The sequence below is a fragment of the Semicossyphus pulcher genome, unplaced genomic scaffold (assembly GCF_022749685.1).
Source record: "Semicossyphus pulcher isolate SPU_LCO1_2020_fin unplaced genomic scaffold, fSemPul1.0.p SCAF_18, whole genome shotgun sequence".
NCBI lineage: Eukaryota > Metazoa > Chordata > Actinopteri > Labriformes > Labridae > Semicossyphus > Semicossyphus pulcher.
In genome coordinates, this window is record NW_027211691.1 from 15,546,774 (window position 1) to 15,567,224 (window position 20,451).

At 43.5% G+C, this 20,451-nt stretch overlaps 2 protein-coding genes across 3 annotated transcripts; one reads left to right on the top strand and one right to left on the bottom strand.

Annotated features, from left to right (window-relative positions):
• Positions 1-38: 38 nt before the first annotated feature.
• On the top strand, positions 39-7,628 carry zdhhc23b (zinc finger DHHC-type palmitoyltransferase 23b). Of its 2 annotated transcripts, none has more exons than XM_069667703.1 (6): positions 39-271; positions 3,357-3,510; positions 3,983-4,672; positions 5,084-5,251; positions 6,431-6,700; positions 7,029-7,628. In XM_069667703.1, exons 2-6 carry the CDS (start codon positions 3,371-3,373, stop codon positions 7,072-7,074), a joined length of 1,314 nt encoding a protein of 437 aa, XP_069523804.1. In that variant the 5' UTR covers positions 39-271; positions 3,357-3,370; the 3' UTR covers positions 7,075-7,628. The 2 variants fall into 2 exon arrangements, with proteins under 2 accessions (XP_069523804.1, XP_069523803.1); XM_069667702.1 differs by having other exon boundaries at positions 39-294; positions 7,029-7,608.
• ccdc191 (coiled-coil domain containing 191) lies at positions 7,446-19,932 on the bottom strand. The gene is made up of 17 exons (XM_069667701.1): positions 19,861-19,932; positions 19,191-19,229; positions 18,865-19,000; positions 18,599-18,751; positions 17,739-17,917; positions 17,437-17,660; positions 15,424-15,556; positions 15,144-15,334; positions 14,689-14,941; positions 13,851-14,248; positions 12,034-12,122; positions 11,658-11,740; positions 11,461-11,562; positions 11,162-11,302; positions 9,949-10,101; positions 9,619-9,773; positions 7,446-7,791 (listed from the first exon to the last, which is right to left on the bottom strand). Exons 1-17 carry the CDS (start codon positions 19,930-19,932, stop codon positions 7,650-7,652), a joined length of 2,643 nt encoding a protein of 880 aa, XP_069523802.1. The 3' UTR covers positions 7,446-7,649.
• Positions 19,933-20,451: the final 519 nt, after the last annotated feature.

Genomic DNA, 20,451 nt, shown 5'->3' on the forward strand with positions numbered 1-20,451 from the left:
GAGGGAAGCTGTCTGCTCACTTTGGGGGCAGAGTCACAGGACGTCTCCCTCGACTGCAAATCCAAACCCAAACGAGACCTGAAGTATTCATGTCGACCTAGACGGTTAAACCAAAAGTGGTTCACCACCAGGTGCTTTTATTCTGGTAACTGCCACAGTGTTAAGTAGCTTTAAGAAGCACCGGATACGGCAGCCGTTACCAGGAGAAGACTTCCGTTTAGAAGACCGGCGGGGTGAAGTCGCTACAGTCGATATTTACTCGAAGGCATCGGTATGTAGCAGCTCAGTGTCCAGGTATGTCATTGTGCTGTGTTTGGGCAATTGTTGGTTGTTTATTTATGTCTTCCTTGAAGCCTTGTTTGCGATATTCTTCTCCGATGAAACTGTGGCTTGTAGACGGACAGGTATGATCAGTGAAAATCTGGGTTAACTGAGTCCAGTCGGTGGTAAACTGTCATAAGTCGAACAAATATAAATATGGTTACTTACTTCAGGGAAACATAAATGAATGACAGCGGGACCACACTTCTATGAATTATTAAACATTAAACGAAGTACGTGAGTGTATGAAATTGGTCTTAATAATGCCTGGTTGAAGTGCAGGAAGTACTGTTGTGTATTAAGAAAAGTTGTCATTTCTAAAAACGTTTCAAAGCCATCTATGTGTTGCTATTTATTAGCATAAATAACTGATCCTCTGGAGGTTTTTGGTAACTTAAAAGAGCAGGGGCATGCCTAGAAATTCATAGTTGGTTCCTAATCCCCCACCCACCTCTTTAATAAATAATGAATCAAAAAATGTCTGTTTGATTTTTATGGTTGAAACTGCTTCAATAACAAACCGTCAGCTTGGTACCCTTTCTAAAATTAGCCTACTAAGCTATTATAATTCACATTAAATGTAATATTTTCATCTTGAAGTGAGACAATAGGACCCCATAAAAGACAATAGCACATGATTGAGGTTTTCTGCCTAGTAAAACTCTGTTTTTTATTAACCAGTTTTCAAACACATAAATGCCCCATAGCTCAAACCATTTCACTGTTGTCCTTCTCTTGATGTCTTTAAACCTCTCTCGTTTTTCTGCACTGTTTTCTATTCTCTTCTTCTTCCACTTTTTTATGCCATGTGTACACTATGTGGACTAAATCTATGATCAGATCGGCGTAGTAACTGTTTGTTATTTTCATAGCAGCTGCCTGCTATGAAGAAATACCAGATCGAAATCAGAATGGAGTCCTTAACAAAACCGTTTAATACTAGGGATGCACGATATTGGATTTTTTGCCGATATCCGATATGCCAATATTTTACAACTCATTTAGCCGATTACCGATACCGATATTTTTTTCCCGCACACCTAATTGCAGAGATCATCAACTCTCTTCTGTATTGGAATTAGAGTATAATGATGATACTCTTATCACATTTGTTACAACGGTCGGGGTGACGGGTCTTGAGATGGTTAATCAAGTTTGTATTGTTGAAAGACTTTGCCTTGGCTCCTCCTTGCATCACCGAAGCTGAGCAGTCATTGCAAATAGCAGCTTTGCTTTCTATTTCGGACACTTTGAAAAACTTCCACACCACGGACATTTTGGCTTCTAACTCTCTCATGCTGCAGGTAGACACACGTGACGTCATCACGCTGCGCCGCGCAGGTCTTCTTCGCGCCGGGGACAGTGCGCCGAGGTCGGGCATTTAATCAAGTATGCAGCAGCCCACTATTTTATCGGTTAATTATATCGGCGGATATCGGCGTGTTGGCCGATATCCGATAGTTCATTTTTAAGCCAATATCGGCCGATACCGATAACGTGCCGATAATATCGTGCATCCCTTTGTAATACATCAGGTATAACATTAATTTTAAGGTGCTGGTAGGAGCTGACTCGTGGCTTCCCTATTTCTAGTCCTTATGCTAAGCTAAGCTAACAGTCTCCTGGAAGAAGCTATATATTAAACAGACAGATATGAGATTTGTAGCAGTCTTCTCATCAAACACAACAGGAAAAAGAATACGTTTATCATATGTTCATGTTTTAATTGATATCCAAACAACTTCAGCCACCTCAAACCTCTTCCATTATGTTTGTTACAACTGTTTTGCATCTTTTGGAATGGTTTGGCTCTGGGACATGCATGTAATCATGGATGTTACTTATGTTTTTTTTCATTATTAATTAATCTGCTTATTCAGTATTTGTTCTATGAAATGTCTGGGGAAAAAGTACGAGACTTTTATCAAAATCAAGTTTTTAAAGCCCAGGGCGACGTGTTAATTTTTAATAAAAAGTCATTCAGAATATTCACTCAACTCACTATTATGAAGCAGTTATCGTAGTAATCTGTATGACTCATTTATTCATTAAAATGTTATGTCATCCCTATTCTTAAACCTGCCGACAAAGGAAGCGCTTGTGAAGAGTTGCTGCGTTAGAATGCTTTTTCTTCTGCTAACCTTTTCAATGTCCTGCAGCCCTGTCAAGTGAAATGTGCTGTATGCCACAGCAAATCTCTCCTTGTTATAACAGGACATAAAACTGCTGAGCACCACAGTCACGTTATGAATCCTTGCTGCATTATCACTTTTTTTGTGAGGGAGCAGAAGTGCCGTTTGCGCTGCCACACACTGACACAGCCATTAATCAGTACATGCAGCCCAATTTGTTTTCTCTCCTGGCCCTTACAGGCTGGGCCGCCTGGAAGGACTCACCAGTTAAATGCTGTTGACCTTTCTGGACCCTGATGTCCCTTTTACACAGCCAGTTTGATCAATGGCTGGCTAATTATGATAACACACCATGTCATGGTTTGACTTAATGCTAATCAGAGGCTAATTCAGGGTCCCTCAACAGAGCCCTCAGAGATCGGTTTAACTGAGCTGAAGGATTAATCCCACTAAGTGTGGCTCGCTTGGGTCTCTTCGGTCTCTCTGTGATGGAGGGGATAGTGCAGACCTGCAGTTGTTATAAATGCTGCCACCGAGCTCACCTCTGCCCAAATCCCTCCATGCCTTTTAAACGATCGAGCAGGCCGGGACAGCTCTGCTGCTGTGAATCATTAAAGCACGCCAGATGTGTGACAGATGTGAGGGTGGAAGGTGGACTTAGTGGGGTCAAATGAACAGGGTCTGCTTTGCAGTGCAGTGGAAATCTGTTTGGAACAACTCCACCGTCTGAAACGCATTCACAGAGCTGCTAAGCTGCTGTGTGAAAAGGTCATTTAGGCAAATGGGCTTTTAGAGGTATTTTATCTGCCGCTTCTCTCAGTTCAGTGCCTCGTCCTCTCCATCACACTAATGCGCTCGCAAGTGCAGTTAATAATGGTTCTAATAAAGCTTTTTTATGCTCAGAGAGGCTGTGCGCCATGAAGAAGAGAGCCAAAAAGGTGCTGGAGGAGGAGGAGACGACGCTGTGCTGCTGTGAGTATGTGAACAGACATGGAGATCGCAGCCATGTGGCAGCCTGCTGCTGTGACTGTGAGGACCTGGATGACGCCTGTGACAGGTGAGCAACAAGGAAAAAAAAGAAAATAGCACCATCAACAGGTTAACATTTCAATTTGTCATTTAGTATTAATATTCAAATGTTAGCATGCTAACATGCTAAAAGGAGACAGTAAACATGGTATTCTTTGTACTTAAACCATTACATCAGCATATTAGCGTTGTTAATTTGAGCTTGTTATCAAGATGACGTTAGCATTTAGCTTAAATAATAATAACTTGGACCTATATAGCGCCTTTCATGGGACCCAAGGCCACTTTACAGAGTAAATAACAAAAAGACAACCGAACAAAACAAGCGAACAAATAAGGCAGAAAGAGATAAATAAAAGTAGCACTGAAAACAGGGGAAGGTTGTGAATTATAGTCCAAAGGCCGTAGTGAACAGATGGCTGCAGGTTTGCTCATTTAGTTATGAACATGTTGATAACTTAAAAGAAAATATTGAATTCTTTTTGTTCCCACACCTTCAGATTTCTGAAGAGGGAGCCTCAGAAACATGAATCCCTCTCACATGTGGCTGCGGTTGTCACCGACCGCGTCCGCGTGCCCTGGCTGTGGGGCGGAGCCCGAAAAGTGGACCTGTCAGTCATCCCTCCTCTGATCCTCCTTCCTTTGCTGCTGCGCCTCGCTGCTCTGCACTTCCTGCTTGGCATGGTGGTTTTGACAGCGCTGCCCGGCCTGGTGCTGTGGTACTACTATTTCACCCATCGCAAGAAGGGGCGGACGCTCTTCTTCCTCAGCCTGGCGCTCTTCTCTTTGGGGTACATGTACTACCTTTTCATGACAGAGGTGTTTCCCACTGGGGATGTTGGCCTGATCCAGGTAACAGTTATAACTGTAGGGGTAATACTCACCCTTGTAGCTCTTGTCCACACCAAGAGAGAACCTGGGATTGTGCGGCCAAATCAGGAATCCGTCCACAGCACGGTGACGTATTACTGCCCTCTGGCAGACAGAGACCCTGCCCTCAATGGGGGGAGGCAGGACGTGACGATGACGGTAGCCAACCGGGCGGGATTGTCGGAGCAGACGGGGGACGAGCTGAAGGAAAGTAGCCGAAGCAACTGGTGTCCGGCGTGCAGGGTGTTGCGGCCCCCGAGGGCGGGACATTGTCGGATCTGTGGTGTCTGCGTGCTGCGTCTCGACCACCACTGTGTCTGGTGGGTTCCATTAAAATGCCTCTCACTCGACTCAGCACTGTTTCTTCCACTTTGTCTCCCATCTCTCACATGGAAGTCGTCTTGTTTGTCTTATGCTTGTTTCTTTTATACACAGGCTGTCTAATAAATCTAAAAAAAAGAGCAAACATCCTTTTAATTTCAAAACAACGTCCTTAAGTCACGTTACGAGTTGTCCTGTTCACACCTGCTGTGTCTTTATCGACCATATTTGTGTGTTAAGTCAACATCACATATTACTTAGAGGTGAACATTTCCTGCTATTTTCTGCTCCTATGTTCGGTCCTGCACATGTGTACAGTAATGTAACCCTGTGGTCTCAGTACAATGTTTTGTCTACCTGTGTTGTGTACTCGTGTGTTTGTGCGTCCCCTCCTGTCGGTGGCTCGGTAGGATAAACAGCTGTGTGGGGCAGGCCAATCACCGCAGCTTCCTGCTCACACTCGTCCTCTTCCTGCTGACGTCTCTGTACGGGATCAGCCTGGTGCTGCAGAGTGTGTGTCCCAAACAACACCTCTTCACCGCCCTGCTGTACTGCCCGGGGGTCTACAACCAGTACAGGTACTGAGAACAAAGATGTTTACACTCTGCACACATAGGGCTGAGTAACCTTCAGATTACATTCCCTTGACCTCACTATGTGCCTCCTCTTCAAGCTCCTAATGTGCAGAATTCTCATTGTTGCCAGTCTAAAAGTCGTCGGGCCAAGAATCTGGTGCTTTCAAATCCTCCACACACAAAAAATAAAGTAGTGCTTGACTTAAAAATCCATACTCATATTGAATGTAATTATAATTTTATTAAAGCTATAACAGAGTACACTTAAGTCAACAAGTAACAAAACACTGCAGTACAGAAATACTCTGCAAAAAGTGTATTCAGACTGTAAAATTAGCCGTCTTAGTAACAATTTTGTAACCAACTTTGTTTAATCTTTATCAAAAAACTTTGTGAATGTTATATTTATGTTGAAAAACAAATTTCAGCCTATATAAGAGTTTTATCGTTTGACATTTGAGGAAATAATCTTATTGACTTTCTTTCTGAGAAGTAGAAGAGATGATGGATACAGCTCTGTATGATAAATGATAAAGCCGATAACCTTACCTTAGAACAAATACAGGAAATGCGGAAACATGAGAATAAACAAAAGCTTCTGTTAGGATCTTTCGATTTGTGTTGATTTTGGCTCCTCATATAACCCTTAGCAACAAGGCTAAGGCGTGTACGTTCCCCAAATGCCAAACTACTTATTTACTCATCACGTAATTATCTAAATTGGCCTCAAAAATCCTCTTATCAAAGTTTTGCAGCACTAAGAGTGAAATTGCCTTTTCTGTTAACTGAAGCACTAAGAGGAATTTTGTCTTTTTTTGCCCCCTGGAATTCTTCTACAATGCAGAATAAATTACTTTGAGTTAAATCAGTTTCAGAGAGCGCCTTGAGGTGCTCAAACTGTTGGAGGAAGTCTCAGTGAGAGAGTGGATTTAAGATGGTTTAAATAATCTGCTTTGGCACTGCTTAAAATAAGCCTTTAGAAAACTTTATCAACCTCAGACTACTGAACAAAGACCTGGTCCTAATTGTTGTCATGTACTGAATATGGACAATTAGTCTTTATAAGCATGTACTGTGCATTTTTTACACCTCCAGTATGTCAGACACATATCTGTCTTTGCTGTGTTTTTATATATATTCTGCAGCAGGATTTACCACCTTGCCTCATTCTCTGTTTTCCAGCTCTGCACTTTGCTTCACCTGTGCCTGGTACAGCGGTATCGTGACCGCCGGGCTTCTCCATCTGCTGCTGGTGCAGGTCATTAACGTCAGCTACAACGTGACCGAGCGAGAGGCGCGCGTCGCCCTACGAGAGAGAACCGCTCGCAGCGCCTACTGGGGACTCGTCGTGGACACCGGCGTCTACTCTCGAGGTTTCCGCGACAACTGGGCAGAGTTCATGACCATGGGCGAGAACCTGAGTCCTCCCTCTCCTGCTGCTTCAGACCTGGTGTAAGAGACTCTTACACAACCCTGGTTTTTAATGAGTTTGGAGGTCATGGCTGCTGTTCTGCTTGTGTCCACTGGATGGCAGCATGGCTCCTTCACTCTGATATAACTTTGCAGCCTGAGAGCTGATATCATTGGGTAACGGCAGCCCCGACTTTGACACACAGCAATAAACCTCAATAAGAAAGATTCACTGCCATTACTGTCGCTGATAACTGGCATCTCCTTTAGCTTTATCCACTCACACTGACCTTTAATCGCCTTCCACTGCTTACTCATTACAGTTTTCTCTGGACTTGAACATTGTCTTTATGTCTCCTCTACATTCTAGTGCCTTGCTGGGAGTCCGTATACAAGAGAAATGTGAGAATGAGTAATGTGCAGGGACTTTTTTACTCTGAGCACAGCGTCGGCAACAGGATGGAGCTTCCGGAGTTGGTCAGTCGAACATTATTTCAAGGATGCTCTTTTCCCAGCACACTGCCATCAGTCTTCACCAAGCGGAGTACCTTATTTGAACTTGTGTAACATCACAAGACACGAGCACAAGACACATAATCGGGCTCATTAATTCCAACGGTGTCTCATTGCTTTAAACCTAATTAACGACTGGATGGTTATGAACAGATGAGTGGTCACTTTGACTCTTTAAAGCTGGTTCAAACTGAATTAAACAGCTCTTAAAATATGAGAAAGCTAATAAATCAATGCACATTAATGCCAGCTTGAGATGTTTTCAGTGCTCTTCATTATCGCTGCTTTTATTAGGCCTCAAAGAGATTCAAAGCCTTTTAATGGTATCCTTAAATTTGTATGAGTCCTTCTGTGTTTGTATTAAGTTAATTGTATTTATTGATATAAAATAAATATGACGAATGTGCAGTGGTGTTACGTGAGTCCTCTCCTGACTTGTTGAGGCGTTCTTGTACAGTGTTGCTTTCTTCCAGAGACGTTACAGCGGATGGGAGCAGAAATCAGGCAGGACCTCGGCCACTTTCCGTCCCAGCCTCTCCCGCCGCACCTCCTTCTCTCTTTCCTTGCGCAGCACACACGGAAGCTTCCTCCAGGCCAGGACGCATCGCCGCAGCACCCGTCTAAAGTGCGGGCAGATGGAGGGACAGACGGGAGCAAGCGAGTGAGCAATAAGAAACTGAATTACAGAGACCTCTGGGTTGACAGCGCTTAATGAGTTTTCACATGGTGTCACTGGGGGCTTATTGACAATGGCAGCTTGGCAGCCTGTGGGAATTCACCTACAGGCTGTGGTCATTTAGCTGACCTTACATGAGGAGCGGAAGTTTATTAGCATTCCCATTTTGTAGCAATTACAAAGTTAGACCAGGGCTGCAGAAAACATTAATTTTGTTCACAGATGGATGCACATAATGAAATGATGGAGCATCATGAAAACTGAACTGTTTGTTTGTTTAAAATGTAGATTCTGGAGGAAACAGTCTTGCAAAACTATTTAGATGCAAATTACAAAAGTCGGCATTTTATAATAGTATTGGACAGCCACAGCCAGTCTGTCCATCTCTTTTGTCTGGATGGAAATATCCGGAAAACTACGGGACCACTGGCCATTACATATGGGCATTTACAACTTTTACATCAGCCTCAGCTGTTGGCTACCTATGATGCTGAATAGCAAATGTTTAGATACGACAGTAGCATGGCAAACTGCTTAACATCATGTTTGACTGACTTCCTCTACTGCCTGGGTTAATGAAAACTCAGGCTTCTCCTCTGTTCCTGAGTGACAGTGAATGAAAGTGTATTAAAGTCTGTTAAAACAGCTAACGGTCAGTTTAACATCAGCTAGCATTCATATTTCAACTTATGAACCGGCAGCCATGAAGTTAACAATTATAATTTCGGCTTGCTTATGGCTGTAAACACGTAGTGAACCCATAGTTATTTGGGTTATAGCTAACCCTAAACGAGCACAAAACATTTAAAGCGAGTTTAAACCGTCATAACAGTTAATCAAGTGAGTTAAAATGTGCTAATAACAAAGTTCACGTTTAATTGGCTCAGTTGCATTTAAACACTCAAACACAGTTCTATGTTCTTGCCAATAAGCATGTGGAAGAATTTAGAAGTCGTCACTGTGTGCAATGTTATGGTCATGCTGCTGGATAAACCTGGCAAACCTGAGAGCTTTATTAGCATCACCAGGAGTCAAAATGTAACCTACACAGGTTAATTAGCACATGTTAGCATGCTAACACATTTAACCAAGATTGTTAGCATGGTGAACATTTCCTTGTCTTGTAGCAAGTTTGCTTTAGCATTTAGAGTCGTTCACAGAGGCTCTTTTTATACTATTTTAGAACCGTATATAACTTTAACTCACTAAATTAATTGAGTATGAGGTAGTTAGCTTCATAGTGGTATGAATGCAGAAAATACTTTTCGTTTTTTTCAATTATCCAGCGTTGGACTCCAGTCAGGCAATAAAAATATGCTAAGCCAGCTAGTTTAGCCATATTGAATTTTTTTACCTGAGCAGCAAAACCCCATTACTGACTCCATTAATCATAATATGTAGAGACGTTTACGACAAAAGGGAATTATTGTATGGCGCACTTCAGTGGAGATACTGACATGATGGTGTAATTTACAGTCTGGTGCTCAGGCAGTGGAAGACAATGTACGCTTTAAGGCCTTATACTTCATGCTGTTCAACAAATGTATGTAAATATTCCAGCGTCAAACCTTTATCATAAATTTACGGGAATTCAGTGAGATGTGTTTTTTTAGGCAAACTGCAGAGATATTACACGTAATTAAAGTTTGACAAGCTGTGAGGCCAAATTTAATTGAACTCCCTGTTAGTGGGTTATGTTTCTGAGGGGGTGTTTGGGGACACACAGCAGCATCCGTACAGGGAACATATGGGAAATTCACGGGTAGCAGACCTGTTATTGTGCTCCTGAGACAGCTCCTGACGGTCCCACTCCAGCAGCCTCTCCTGGGTCACATGGTCCAGCAGTGCCAGCAGAAACCTCCTCAGAGTACGAGTGCGATAGAAGCGCTCGGCTCTCTCTTCTTGAATCATCCGCCAGTCCTTTAGCTGCAGGAGAAGAAGTGGTCCAAACTTTTTTTTTACTTACTTTAATAGGCACAATACACATAACTGAGTGCAGGTAGAAGAGATTAAAAGAATGTGTTGCTCTAAGTCACTGGTAGAAAATGTGGAGACTGCAATTCTGTCTGAGTAACTGTGTGTGCGCGTTGTGTATACACACTCTTTTCCAGCAGCTTAAGCTCCTCTGAAGCAAAAAGTGCTGGTGCAGTTGGTCAGCAGAAGCTTCCTTCTCAGACAAGGACTCTCTCGCTGATTGCTGCCAGCCTCGTGTGCAGCGCCTCAGGAGGAAGAGATTGTGGTGACGGTCTGCCAGCTGGCGGGGATTGAAAAGAAGAAGCACCGATGCAGGCTGATGAATGCATCCGAACTCAATGGTATGTGCCAGGTTGAAACAATGGAGTGGTGTCAAATGATGAGCCGCCTGTCTTCGACTGCGTCGCACATTTCACAAAGAGGGTTTATATTTGTCGGAGGAACATGTACAGGAGTTGTTGTGTGGTGTTTTGTAAAGCGGGAACAGTTTGAAGATTGATTTTGCTGTAACGGGAACGTGGCTGGAAAATTGGTTTACATGCTTTCCCTCTAAAAAAGGGTCTTAAAGTGTGTGTATTGTAGCTTTGCCTTTTGCTTGGGCTTCACAACCAGGGTGGACAATGGAAGGATATTAATAGAACTTAAAATGCCCAAAAACGAGGATTTAAATACCGAATAAATAAATATATATATAAAAACGTGCAGCCAGGGCAAACAGGAGACATATGTAAATAAAAAGCCAAAGATACAGGCAGTTTAAAACATTATTATATAACTTAAATAAGCTTTTCCAATATCTTGAACGAGTCTTTTCCTTCCTCTTATGTTTGTGCGACTGCAATACAATTTTCAAGACAACAAGCGTGTATAATCCTCTTTGACTCGCTAAAATCTGAAACAGATTAGACTTTGTAATCTTCCTCTGACAGAAAGCTAAACAAGCTTCTTAGCATGAGAACATTGGGAAGCATTTTGCCATAAAAACAGCCAGCCCGATGTAATATCTGAATTATAAAGCCTTTAATACAAACACGTTGCTTTTTAAGTGACTGCCTGCGAGCCAGACAGCGGACACACTACTGTATGCAACACTACAACCAGGAAGACTTATTATTATTCAAACCCTAACCTGTACCTGGACTCGGATTTCCCCCTGAAGGTCACAAATGTTCCCCTTTGCTTCCTGTGATTCAGTTGCAGGAGCGGGTGTGATGATGGAAAGCCTAAAGCTCTCCTTGCACAGTTTCCTGTTTTAATATCCTCTTCAAAGTAAAAGCCTGAATCGAGCGCACCTCCTGGGTTCATAATGAGTTTAGAGCGTACTCTGACAGGTGAATTACCTGTATGTTGGCCTCTCTGAGCTGAATGAGGCGTTTCCATGGTGCCAGACCTTGACGTAGAAGCACGTTTCTGTGGTGTTGTCGGGCCCGCTTCAGGAGCTCCTGTTGCCTTATCAGCTGCCTCTGTTTCTCCTCTTCCCTCTTCACACGCAGAGAGAAGTGAGACTACTTTAATATTCTGTCAGGTGTCGTGAGCGCACAGCTTTGCTACATGTCGCTCAGTGTTTCTCAGAGGAGAGGACTGCTTACTGTTGTCTGACTTTTTTCTTTACATCCATAAAACATGAAAAACTCCTCACCTCTTTTTCCTGCCGTTTCTCCTCTCGCTTCTTCTCTGCGGCTTTGCGCTTCTCCTCCTCCTCCTGCCTTTGCCTCTGCTCCTCTGCTGCTTTCATCTCCGCCTGGAAAGTGGCATTTTTTTTGAGTATTTTGTTCTTGTAACAGTTTTCAGACACTCTAGTCCTACATAACACTTTGATGGCCCACAAAACATTACCAGTTTTTCCTCTTCCTTCTTCCTTTTCAGCTCCTCGATTTCCTTCCTCCGCTCGGCGCGTTGACGTGCTCGAGCCTCCATGGCTTCAGGGAGAGGGAGAGAGGTGAGTTGGCCACAATATTGAATGTAATTGTATGTTTTTGCTCTTTATATTCCGAGCATGTAATTTAAAGTCAAGGTTCAGGAGTGCGACTATTGAATGCCTTTATATATGCAAAGTAGGCTTCCGCGTGTGTTACTCAGGGCCATGCAATTTTCCTGACAAGAGCCACGGCATACAGTCGCCATGTTTGGAACATACGTATAAAATATGGTTTGGTTCCCATGGTTTCTATGTATGTTTATATGTGTGTATATATTGAAGGAACAGACTCACCAGTGATAATTGGATTGCATGTCTGCCGTGTGACAGCTTTCCTCTGAGCTGCACAGAGACCTTCAGGATCTCCGGTCGCGCTCCGTGCCCTGCAACAGTAACAAAGGTCGCTCATAACCTTCCCGGCACACTCGCATGTTCGCCGATCATTACCTGGAACATTTCAATCCAGACAGATATCGACTTGATGTAAACTCAACCGACATGTGTCAGACTGCAGAAATCTTCAAATGAATCTCAATGAAGTGCAGAAACTTTTTCCTTCTTACTCATAAAAACAGTTACAAAGTCTCCTCAAGGTTGCATCGACTTCTTTAAAAGCCTACTCCATTTGCAATCATATAATGTATGATTATTTGAACAATGAATGAATAAAATATTACTTTTTGCACCACCTCCTCTCCTCAGTTCTCTCCTCGCTCTGAAATTCTTCTGTAGCCGACTCTTTGTATCTTCTCCGATGTGATTTGTATTCAATAAGGAAAGCGATTAACGGATAATGACTTTTACCCTGAGATACCTCTGCATAGCTACTGAAAACAATACGGTCTGAGCTTTTCTAGAGATATTACTTCAAAAAGGTGTTTTCTCTAAAAATCCTTTTAACCCATAGTTATTCACTCAGATGTACACCGACAACGACGTGCCAACTCTGTCTCCTTTAGTCCTTTAGAAAGTCGAGTGAGCCTGGTGAATATTCAGCATCTAAAGGGAGTTTTTGAGCTAACAGCACATGTGAATGGAGAAGTCTGAAACAATATATAAACACAGAGTCAGAGCCCAGCCGATATGGGATTTTTGAGACCGATGCCGATATGTATTTTAGGTAAGAAATTCACAGATTACCGATATGGCGGCCGATATAGTGAATATCTGAAAAGGGATAAAAAAAGACCTTTTCTGTGGATGGATTTTGCACCGATATTCCTGTGCCGAGGTCCTCAGTGGGCTGCTTTCTTAAAAAATTACAGAATATGTAACATTAAAGTTATAATCTCAAAGTTCTGAGTTTTGTTTTATTTGGCGGCACCTTATGGCGATAAACGGTAATTGCGGGCGCATATATCTCAGAACCTTTGTAACCAGTTGTAACTCTTGGTTTTCCTCGCTGACGGTCGCTTTCCTTTTTTGACTGTTTGCCTTCATCTGAGCGTTGAATTTGTAGTAGTCATCGATCTTTTCTTTGTTTGTTCAGCCATAGTAGATTACTGTTCACTCGCAAGACTCGCAGAGACCGGAAAAGCAGCCGCTTAGCTCCGCCTACCCTCTCTGGCAGACCAACCACTGCTGGGGGATGGAGAACACGTCACTAACTGGGCGCCGCTTGTGATTTTTTCCACGGGGGCAGCATTGTGACTAATATAAGCTGAATAGTGATCACTCCCTGACCTTCACTAAGAAATTACTGTTGCTGAAAATAGATTTACTTTTAATACCTCACCACTTATATAAAGTTGAACTGGTGGTAACTGTTAGAAAGTCATTTGCTGACGCCTGATTCATCTATTATAAGCCGTTTCAGAGGTTCTGAGGCTGTGGACAATTATCTTCTCTGGACTGTAAACCACTGTATTTAATTAAAATGTGACTTTTTGATAAACTAAACCCATTTATGATCATTTGATTAACATCCTGAATGCCAACTTAATGGATTAAACTCCTAATTAACCACCAATTAACATCTGTAATTGCAAAAGGCTCATAATTGGTATTGTTAATAACACTTAATGACTTATGACTATTTGTATGTAATACATTGATATTTACATATCTATCACTTGTGTGCTTTACATTCTAGAGACGTGCAGTGAGCCCACCTCTGCTCTGCGGGGTCAAACTTGTGACTCTTTGACCTCTGGCCTCTTAGCGTGGACAGCTGTGTGAGCTGTGCGGTTTTCTCCATCTCCAGCTCCAGGCTCACCATGCTCTGCTCCTCCTTCAGCCGCGCGATCTGATCCTGCTGCTCCTTCAGCAGCTTCCTCTGCTGCGTGATGATCTGCCGCTGGACGGCGTGTCTGTTCTCAAACCTGCTGCCCGGCGGCGCTGCGCCCTCGCCTCTCTGCCGTGCCTGGTGTAGCTCATTAGTGGTCGGTGCTGCGTGTTGTCGAGTCACCTGCCATGGCTGAGTGGGCTGCGCCGCGGTGCCCACAGGGGTCGTTCTCCTATATACTGCGGAGGCGTCTGGGGTTAAAGTGCCTGACCTGTGGTGATCTTCCTACAGAGCAGGAAACAGAGCAGAAATGAAGATAGTGTCATATATATAAAAAAATCAAACCTGCCCTTCGGTGAAGGTCTACAAAAAGCTTCAGGGGATAACACAGATACAGTATCGAGCCCCTTAATCTGAACTCAGCCCCAGGAATCCTGATATACAGGCAGCAGGGCTCTTGATTAACCCCCCCCACCATGAACTCAACTTCATCTCCTGCTCTGTTTCTTACGTCCCTCGAGCTCTGCTCCACTATCCTACACCTCTTATGCGCTCTACCATTGCTTCCTTCTGCTCTATACCTTCCTGTCCCCTATGTCCTCCACTCCTTCTTTCCTGAGCTGAGAATATTTCAGCAGGAAAAAGTTTCTCTGCCTAAAATGTTCAGGTCAGAATGTTTGACCAACATTTGGTCCCAAACAACATTTTTTCCGAGCATCCCTCACCTTCTCTGCAGTCTCTGTTTGGGTAGGAGCAGCCTCAGGTGGGGCCATTATTGGCTGATAAGTTTGGGTTTCTGTGGCTTTGAGTTTGCCTGTTGATGCAGCATTGATTAAGGCGGCCATCTTGCGCCGGGTCTCTTGCTGCTGGGCCAGAAGCTCTCGTTGTTCCTTCTCCATCCGGCACCACAGCTGCCACTCATTCAGACATCGCCTTAACAAGCGCCTTCGATCATTCTCTGCAGCCAGCTGGCATTGTCTGGAGGAGGTAAAAGACATGACATATAATTACCCCTCGGTTCTTTCTTGCTCTGTCTTCTAAAAATAAAGTCTAATTTTGAATACAAGAAGCAATTTACATTTGACAAAGGGCCCGATTTATTTATATATATATATATATATATATATATATATATATATATTAACAGGACCATTCAAGCTGATTTCTTTTTCAATCTTGCCTGTTTTCAGCTCGTAGCTCCTCCTCCGTCCGTACCACCTCCCGCTGCCTCTGTTGAGCCCACACCGCTGCCCGCCACGCTCGCCACGCTCTCAGCTGCCTCTTCCAGTCACAGAGCGCCGTGGCCTTACCCAGACGCAGCCTTCGATCCAACACTACAGAGTACCATCCGGAGAAATGCCTCTGCAGACACTTCAAAACATGCATGCCCACAAGTGAGAGGATTTACAATCTGTAACGCTCCAAATACACTCCCACACACAGAACCAACAGGTACCTACCTTGAGGTCACGCATGTGAGTCTTGGTTTGAATCTTCTGTTCGTTACACTGCTGCTGCTGCTGTGTAGTGTGAAGAGGGGGAGCTGACTGGAGGCTTCTGGCTGCCCTCTGCCCTTCCACCCTCTCCCTCTCCCTGTGGAATAAAACATACATGTACTACTGAGTCCACCAGGGCGATACAAAGAGTTACAGTCAGTCCCAAAGGTTTGTTTAGCAAACTAATCTTTACACTTTATTGGCTTTTTCTGACTAATGAGCATGTTTACATGCCTTTAGTATTGTATTTAGTGGTGATGGGATAGATTTTCAAAATAAAAAATCAATAACAATTCCCTGATGACACAATTAATGCCCTGAACAATACAAACCTATAACAGTTTAGTTATACTGGCAGCGTGTGGCTCAATGGATGGCTTTTTAAGATATTGTAACGTTCTACAATAAGAAGTTACCAGACGTTATCCAGCTTTTCCTTGTTTCTTTATTCTGGCTAAATACACAGGCTGCTGATGGCCAGCCAACGCCAACACAACAAAAATCTCAGCGGAAACTCACACACATACGACACATTCACTGACCCCTGGAAATATCAGTCACTATACTTAACAGTCCTTTTTCTTAAACTGAACATAACAGCATGGACTATGCTTAGACAGTAACCATGTCACCCAGTCTGTACACTGTAATAGGTATCTTTTTACTTTATTATTTAGCTACATAATAAGGCAAAAAAAATTACATGTTGAGTACAAGCTAATGTTAGCTTGCTAACATGTTACATTTTTTATTAATTTTTTTACGTTTTTTTTTTTGGCCTTTCATGCCTTTATTTAGAGGACAGTGGATAGTGTTGGAAACGGGGGAAGAGAGTGGGGATGACACGCGGCAAAGGGCCCGGGGCCGCCGCATCGAGGACTATAGCCTCTGTATATGGCCGCCGATTTACCGCTGAGCCAAATCAGCGCATGCTAACATGTTAAATGAGAGGGTGAATATGTTCAGGGTTGCAGGCTGGCTGGAGCCAATCATTGGGTGAGAGGCGGGGTCACACCTGGACTGATCGCACAGTCAATCACAGGGCTGACACATGGAGACAGACAACCCTCCGCGCTCACACCCACACCAACAGGCAATTTTAGAGTCGCCAAAAAAACTAACGGGGGGAGGAAGCCGGAGCACTCAGAGGGAACCCACGCATACACGGGGAGAACATGCAAACTCCATACAGAAAGGTCCACTTAGTCCGAACTCTAGCTGTGAGGCGACAGCGCTGACCACTGCACGGTGCAGCCCATGCGAAACATCATACCTGCTACATATTAGCATGTTAGCATACGGATGACTTCATTTAGCTCACTTCAGTGCTGTGGCTCAGCCTCACAGGGCTGCTAGCATAGCTGCAGACTATCAGTGTTGTTTTTTAATAAAATTTGGGAATCCTTTTTCTTTTTTATAGTATTAAATATTGATTCCAGTTTCTTTTGCATGGAGAATATTTTTATAGCGACTTTATTAGTCATTGCTTAATACTTCCCCCCATAAACTATTGTACAGAAGTCCTTTTATCAGCGCAGTCTGTAGCTTTGAAGTTCTTGAGCATCATATCATTTTCTTGCTACACCTAAACTAAGAATTGCATGAGTTCTTCTATTCTAAGCTGCAACAAAGCTAAACCGTCTCTATTCTATTCCTGCATGGTGACACATCGTCATTCTCTTTATCAAAGGATGTTCATGGTGAAAGTTACTTCAGGACAGTTGTGATAAAGAAAGAGCTCATTGCTCTGTCCACAGGCTTCCGCTCCCTCCACAGGGTACACTTTCACAATAATACTTTAGGTCAGGGAGCCGGCACATAACAGGCTTACTTCTGAAGAGTTCACCATTAACCATTGGAGCAGACCTGATCCCATACAGGACCATGCAATCAGAAGAGGGAATGTGGGTCATTTCAGATGTGGGCAATTTGTGAAACCACCTCAGCAGAGAGGAGTTGTTAATGCGGATACCATACCTCTGTCGAACCATCTGCTCCAGGCCTCTCCTCTCCTCCATCTGACGCCGCAGCTTCACCATCTCCTGCTGCACCATCTCCTCCTGCCTCCGTACCTCCTGCCTCTTCCTCGTCTCCTCTTCTCGCTCCCTCCTCTTGGCCTCCTCTCTTGCACCCCGCTGAGTTTCTCGTGCTCTCTGTTGCCTCTGCCTCTCAGCCTCCCGCCAGGCCCTGTTCTCCCGCACCTTCAGTGGCAATTATTGTAATTAAGAGCACAACTGAGTTACAGTTGATTAACTGTGGGACTCACTTTGGTCACATACCTGCAGGTGTCGAGCCTCCATGGTGACGACCGGGTCTCTGAACTTCTTCCTTGTTTGTCCAACATCCAGAGCCAGTTCCTCCATCACCCCAGAGTCCAACACCTCCTGCTCCATCAGGTCCTGAAGGAAGCTGCTCACAGCACTGTGCTCTTCTTCTTCAGCCAGGCAGTTGTACAGATCTGTAAGTGAGAGAAGGATAATATAACATCTGAGGGTTTTTCTTTTGTTATATCATTCTATTCTATTCTTTTGTTTTATAACATCTGGAAGATTATAACATCAGAGCATGCAACACAACGCACTGACTACTGCAGCTCCCTACTGGCAGGCCTTCCTGCATGCACATTCAAACCTCTGCAGCAGCACGACTGGTCTTCAATCAACCCAAAACGGCATGACATGTCACTCCCTTGTTCATATCCCTCCACTGGCTCCCAGTTGCCGCTCGCATCAAATTCAAAACCCTGTTGCTCCCTTCAAAACAGCAACAAAAACGGCTCCTGCCGACCTCATCCGGGTCTACACTCCGTCCCGCCCACTACGCTCTTCCATGTTATGGTTTAATGCTGAGAGAGGTTCACTGCAAAAATATTAATAAAAAGATGTATCTCTCAACATCTCCTGGGTCCAATGCAGACCTACAGGGTCTCATCGTGCTAGTTTGGCGTCAGGGTTATGACCTCCTTTGGGGTACACTTCTCCTTCAACAGATGAAGTATTTAATACAAACTATAGCTGTTATTCATTAGGACTATTATTTGTCTTAGCTGGTGATGTCAAATGTAAACCTGCTCTTATCCATTATGGCCAAGGAAGTCTTGATAAATTCAGTAAACCTCATGTTAGTCCTTGATTTGTACCATCAAAGTTATTGTACTTCAGGACAGCCGGCTCTGCACTGGCCAGCGCGACAGGGCTTCTCCTCCCGTCCGAGCTCATCAGGTCATCATCTCCCTCCATCTCCAGCTCCAGACGCAACTTACTGCTCAGCCAATCACCAAGAAGAGCCTGAGCTGCAAGAAGAAAAACATTTTTTACAGCCTGCTGCCGCACAGTCTGAACTCTAAATTATCTAGGTAAGACTTCTCCAGAGACGCCTTGTTATTTTTTCCACGGGCTGACCTACCTTCACAGTAAGCGTCATCGTGGTCTCTCAGCTGGTCAGAGCTGTGCAAAGGTATAGCCAGGCTACTGGTTCCGGACTTGGGTTTCTTTTGGGAGAAGACTTCGGATACAGCAAATTCAGAAGCCATCTCAACACGCTGTGGAAAAAGGAAATGGACAAATTGAAACTTTAAATTATTTTCATTATCAGTTTATCTGATGAGTATTCAATACAGGTTTTTAAACAGATGAAAATTGAATTCAAGTCTTCAAATTGCTTGTTTTTTCCACCAACAGTCCCAATGACAATACACATATACACACAGCTGCACCAGAAGTTTTTCTCACCTTCCTCCACTGATCGATATCACCATTCTTCACATGTATCTGTGCATGACAGAAAAATAAATTCAAGTGTAAGCTGAGCAAATGAAAGTGTTGGTATCATGGTCACCTTTGCCTGCCTGAAAATGCCCAGCCAAGCTTGCAGACACCTTGAGCTGTGAGCGCCGTGTGCAAATTAAGGGCTGAGCCGAAGCCTGATGTCTGCGGATTATTTCACAGGAAAGCTTAGCCCTTGCCTTAAATCAGCAGATTACTTTAAAATCATTTCCCAGACGTCCAGAAGTCGCTGCTTTTCCTGGGAGCTATCTCCGTCTCAGATTGCAGGCATGTGAGTATCTGAGAGAGGCCATCTGTAGGACTTTTTGTCCCCTGACATGAGCCATGCCTTCATACATAGTATTAACACTGATGTGCTTATCCTTAAGTCATAAATCCAACAAGGGGCTTTTTAGCATTATGTTTTAAGACTTTAGAGGATTTTATAATCCTTGGAAAAAGGAATGAAAAGTGAAAAACTGTCAGGAAAAAAAACATACGTTACGTTTTCCCTTTGGATACGATGAATTATTAATCTAGAAAGCCAGCCACAGTTAAATTCCCTCTTCCCCCATAAACAATTATTAAAGAAGCCATATTACTTTTAATTTAGCATTGTTTCAAAGACTTCATTTACCTTGTGAGCAGATGTTTTACTCTTGCCGAGACTCCAGCTGAACAGGTGAGGATTGTGACCTGGGGACGTCATCCTCTGTTCAGATGATCATCTGTTCAGATCTGTACCTCTGCTTCTGTAATATAATTCTGAATATGATTTACATGTTTATTTGTTTGCCAACCATAAAAGACTATTTCCAAAAAATGACAAAAAGCTTCAGAAGTCACTAGAAAAGAGGCAAAGCAAAGCACAAGCCCTGTACACACAACTGCCGTCGAGTAGCATCACAAAGTATTCTGGGTAATGTAGTAAATTAACTTTTTTTCTGGGCTAATTGTCACGTTAACGCAGCATTCGCGGACTACATGTCCCACTATACTTTTTTGCCGTTCAGGCGCCTGTCTCGTAACTATAGCAACGTGGTCCACCTCTCAAAATGCTTCATGTTTATCAAATTTTATATAAAAGTAAAACAAAACGCAGAAATGTTAATTCGCCGAAGGTTCTTATTACAGCACAATACGACAAATATGTGTTTTTTATGAAAAAGAGAGACAGCGCTATTTCTAGCAGCGCGCGACAAGTGATGACGACATATTTCCACGACTT

Bases quoted from the DNA above. Each gene is read 5' to 3' on its own strand.
- zdhhc23b (XM_069667703.1), top strand. From the start codon at position 3,371: ATGAAGAAGAGAGCCAAAAAGGTGCTGGAGGAGGAGGAGACGACGCTG. The intron at 3,511-3,982 runs GTGAGCAACAAG...CCACACCTTCAG, and splicing joins CTGGATGACGCCTGTGACAG to ATTTCTGAAGAGGGAGCCTC. The intron at 5,252-6,430 runs GTACTGAGAACA...TCTGTTTTCCAG, and splicing joins GGGGTCTACAACCAGTACAG to CTCTGCACTTTGCTTCACCT.
- ccdc191 (XM_069667701.1), bottom strand. From the start codon at position 19,932: ATGACGTCCCCAGGTCACAATCCTCACCTGTTCAGCTGGAGTCTCGGC. The intron at 15,557-17,436 runs GTATGGTATCCG...TTTATTCCACAG, and splicing joins GAGCAGATGGTTCGACAGAG to GGAGAGGGAGAGGGTGGAAG. The intron at 9,774-9,948 runs GTGTGTATACAC...CTTCTCCTGCAG, and splicing joins GCTTAAGCTGCTGGAAAAGA to CTAAAGGACTGGCGGATGAT.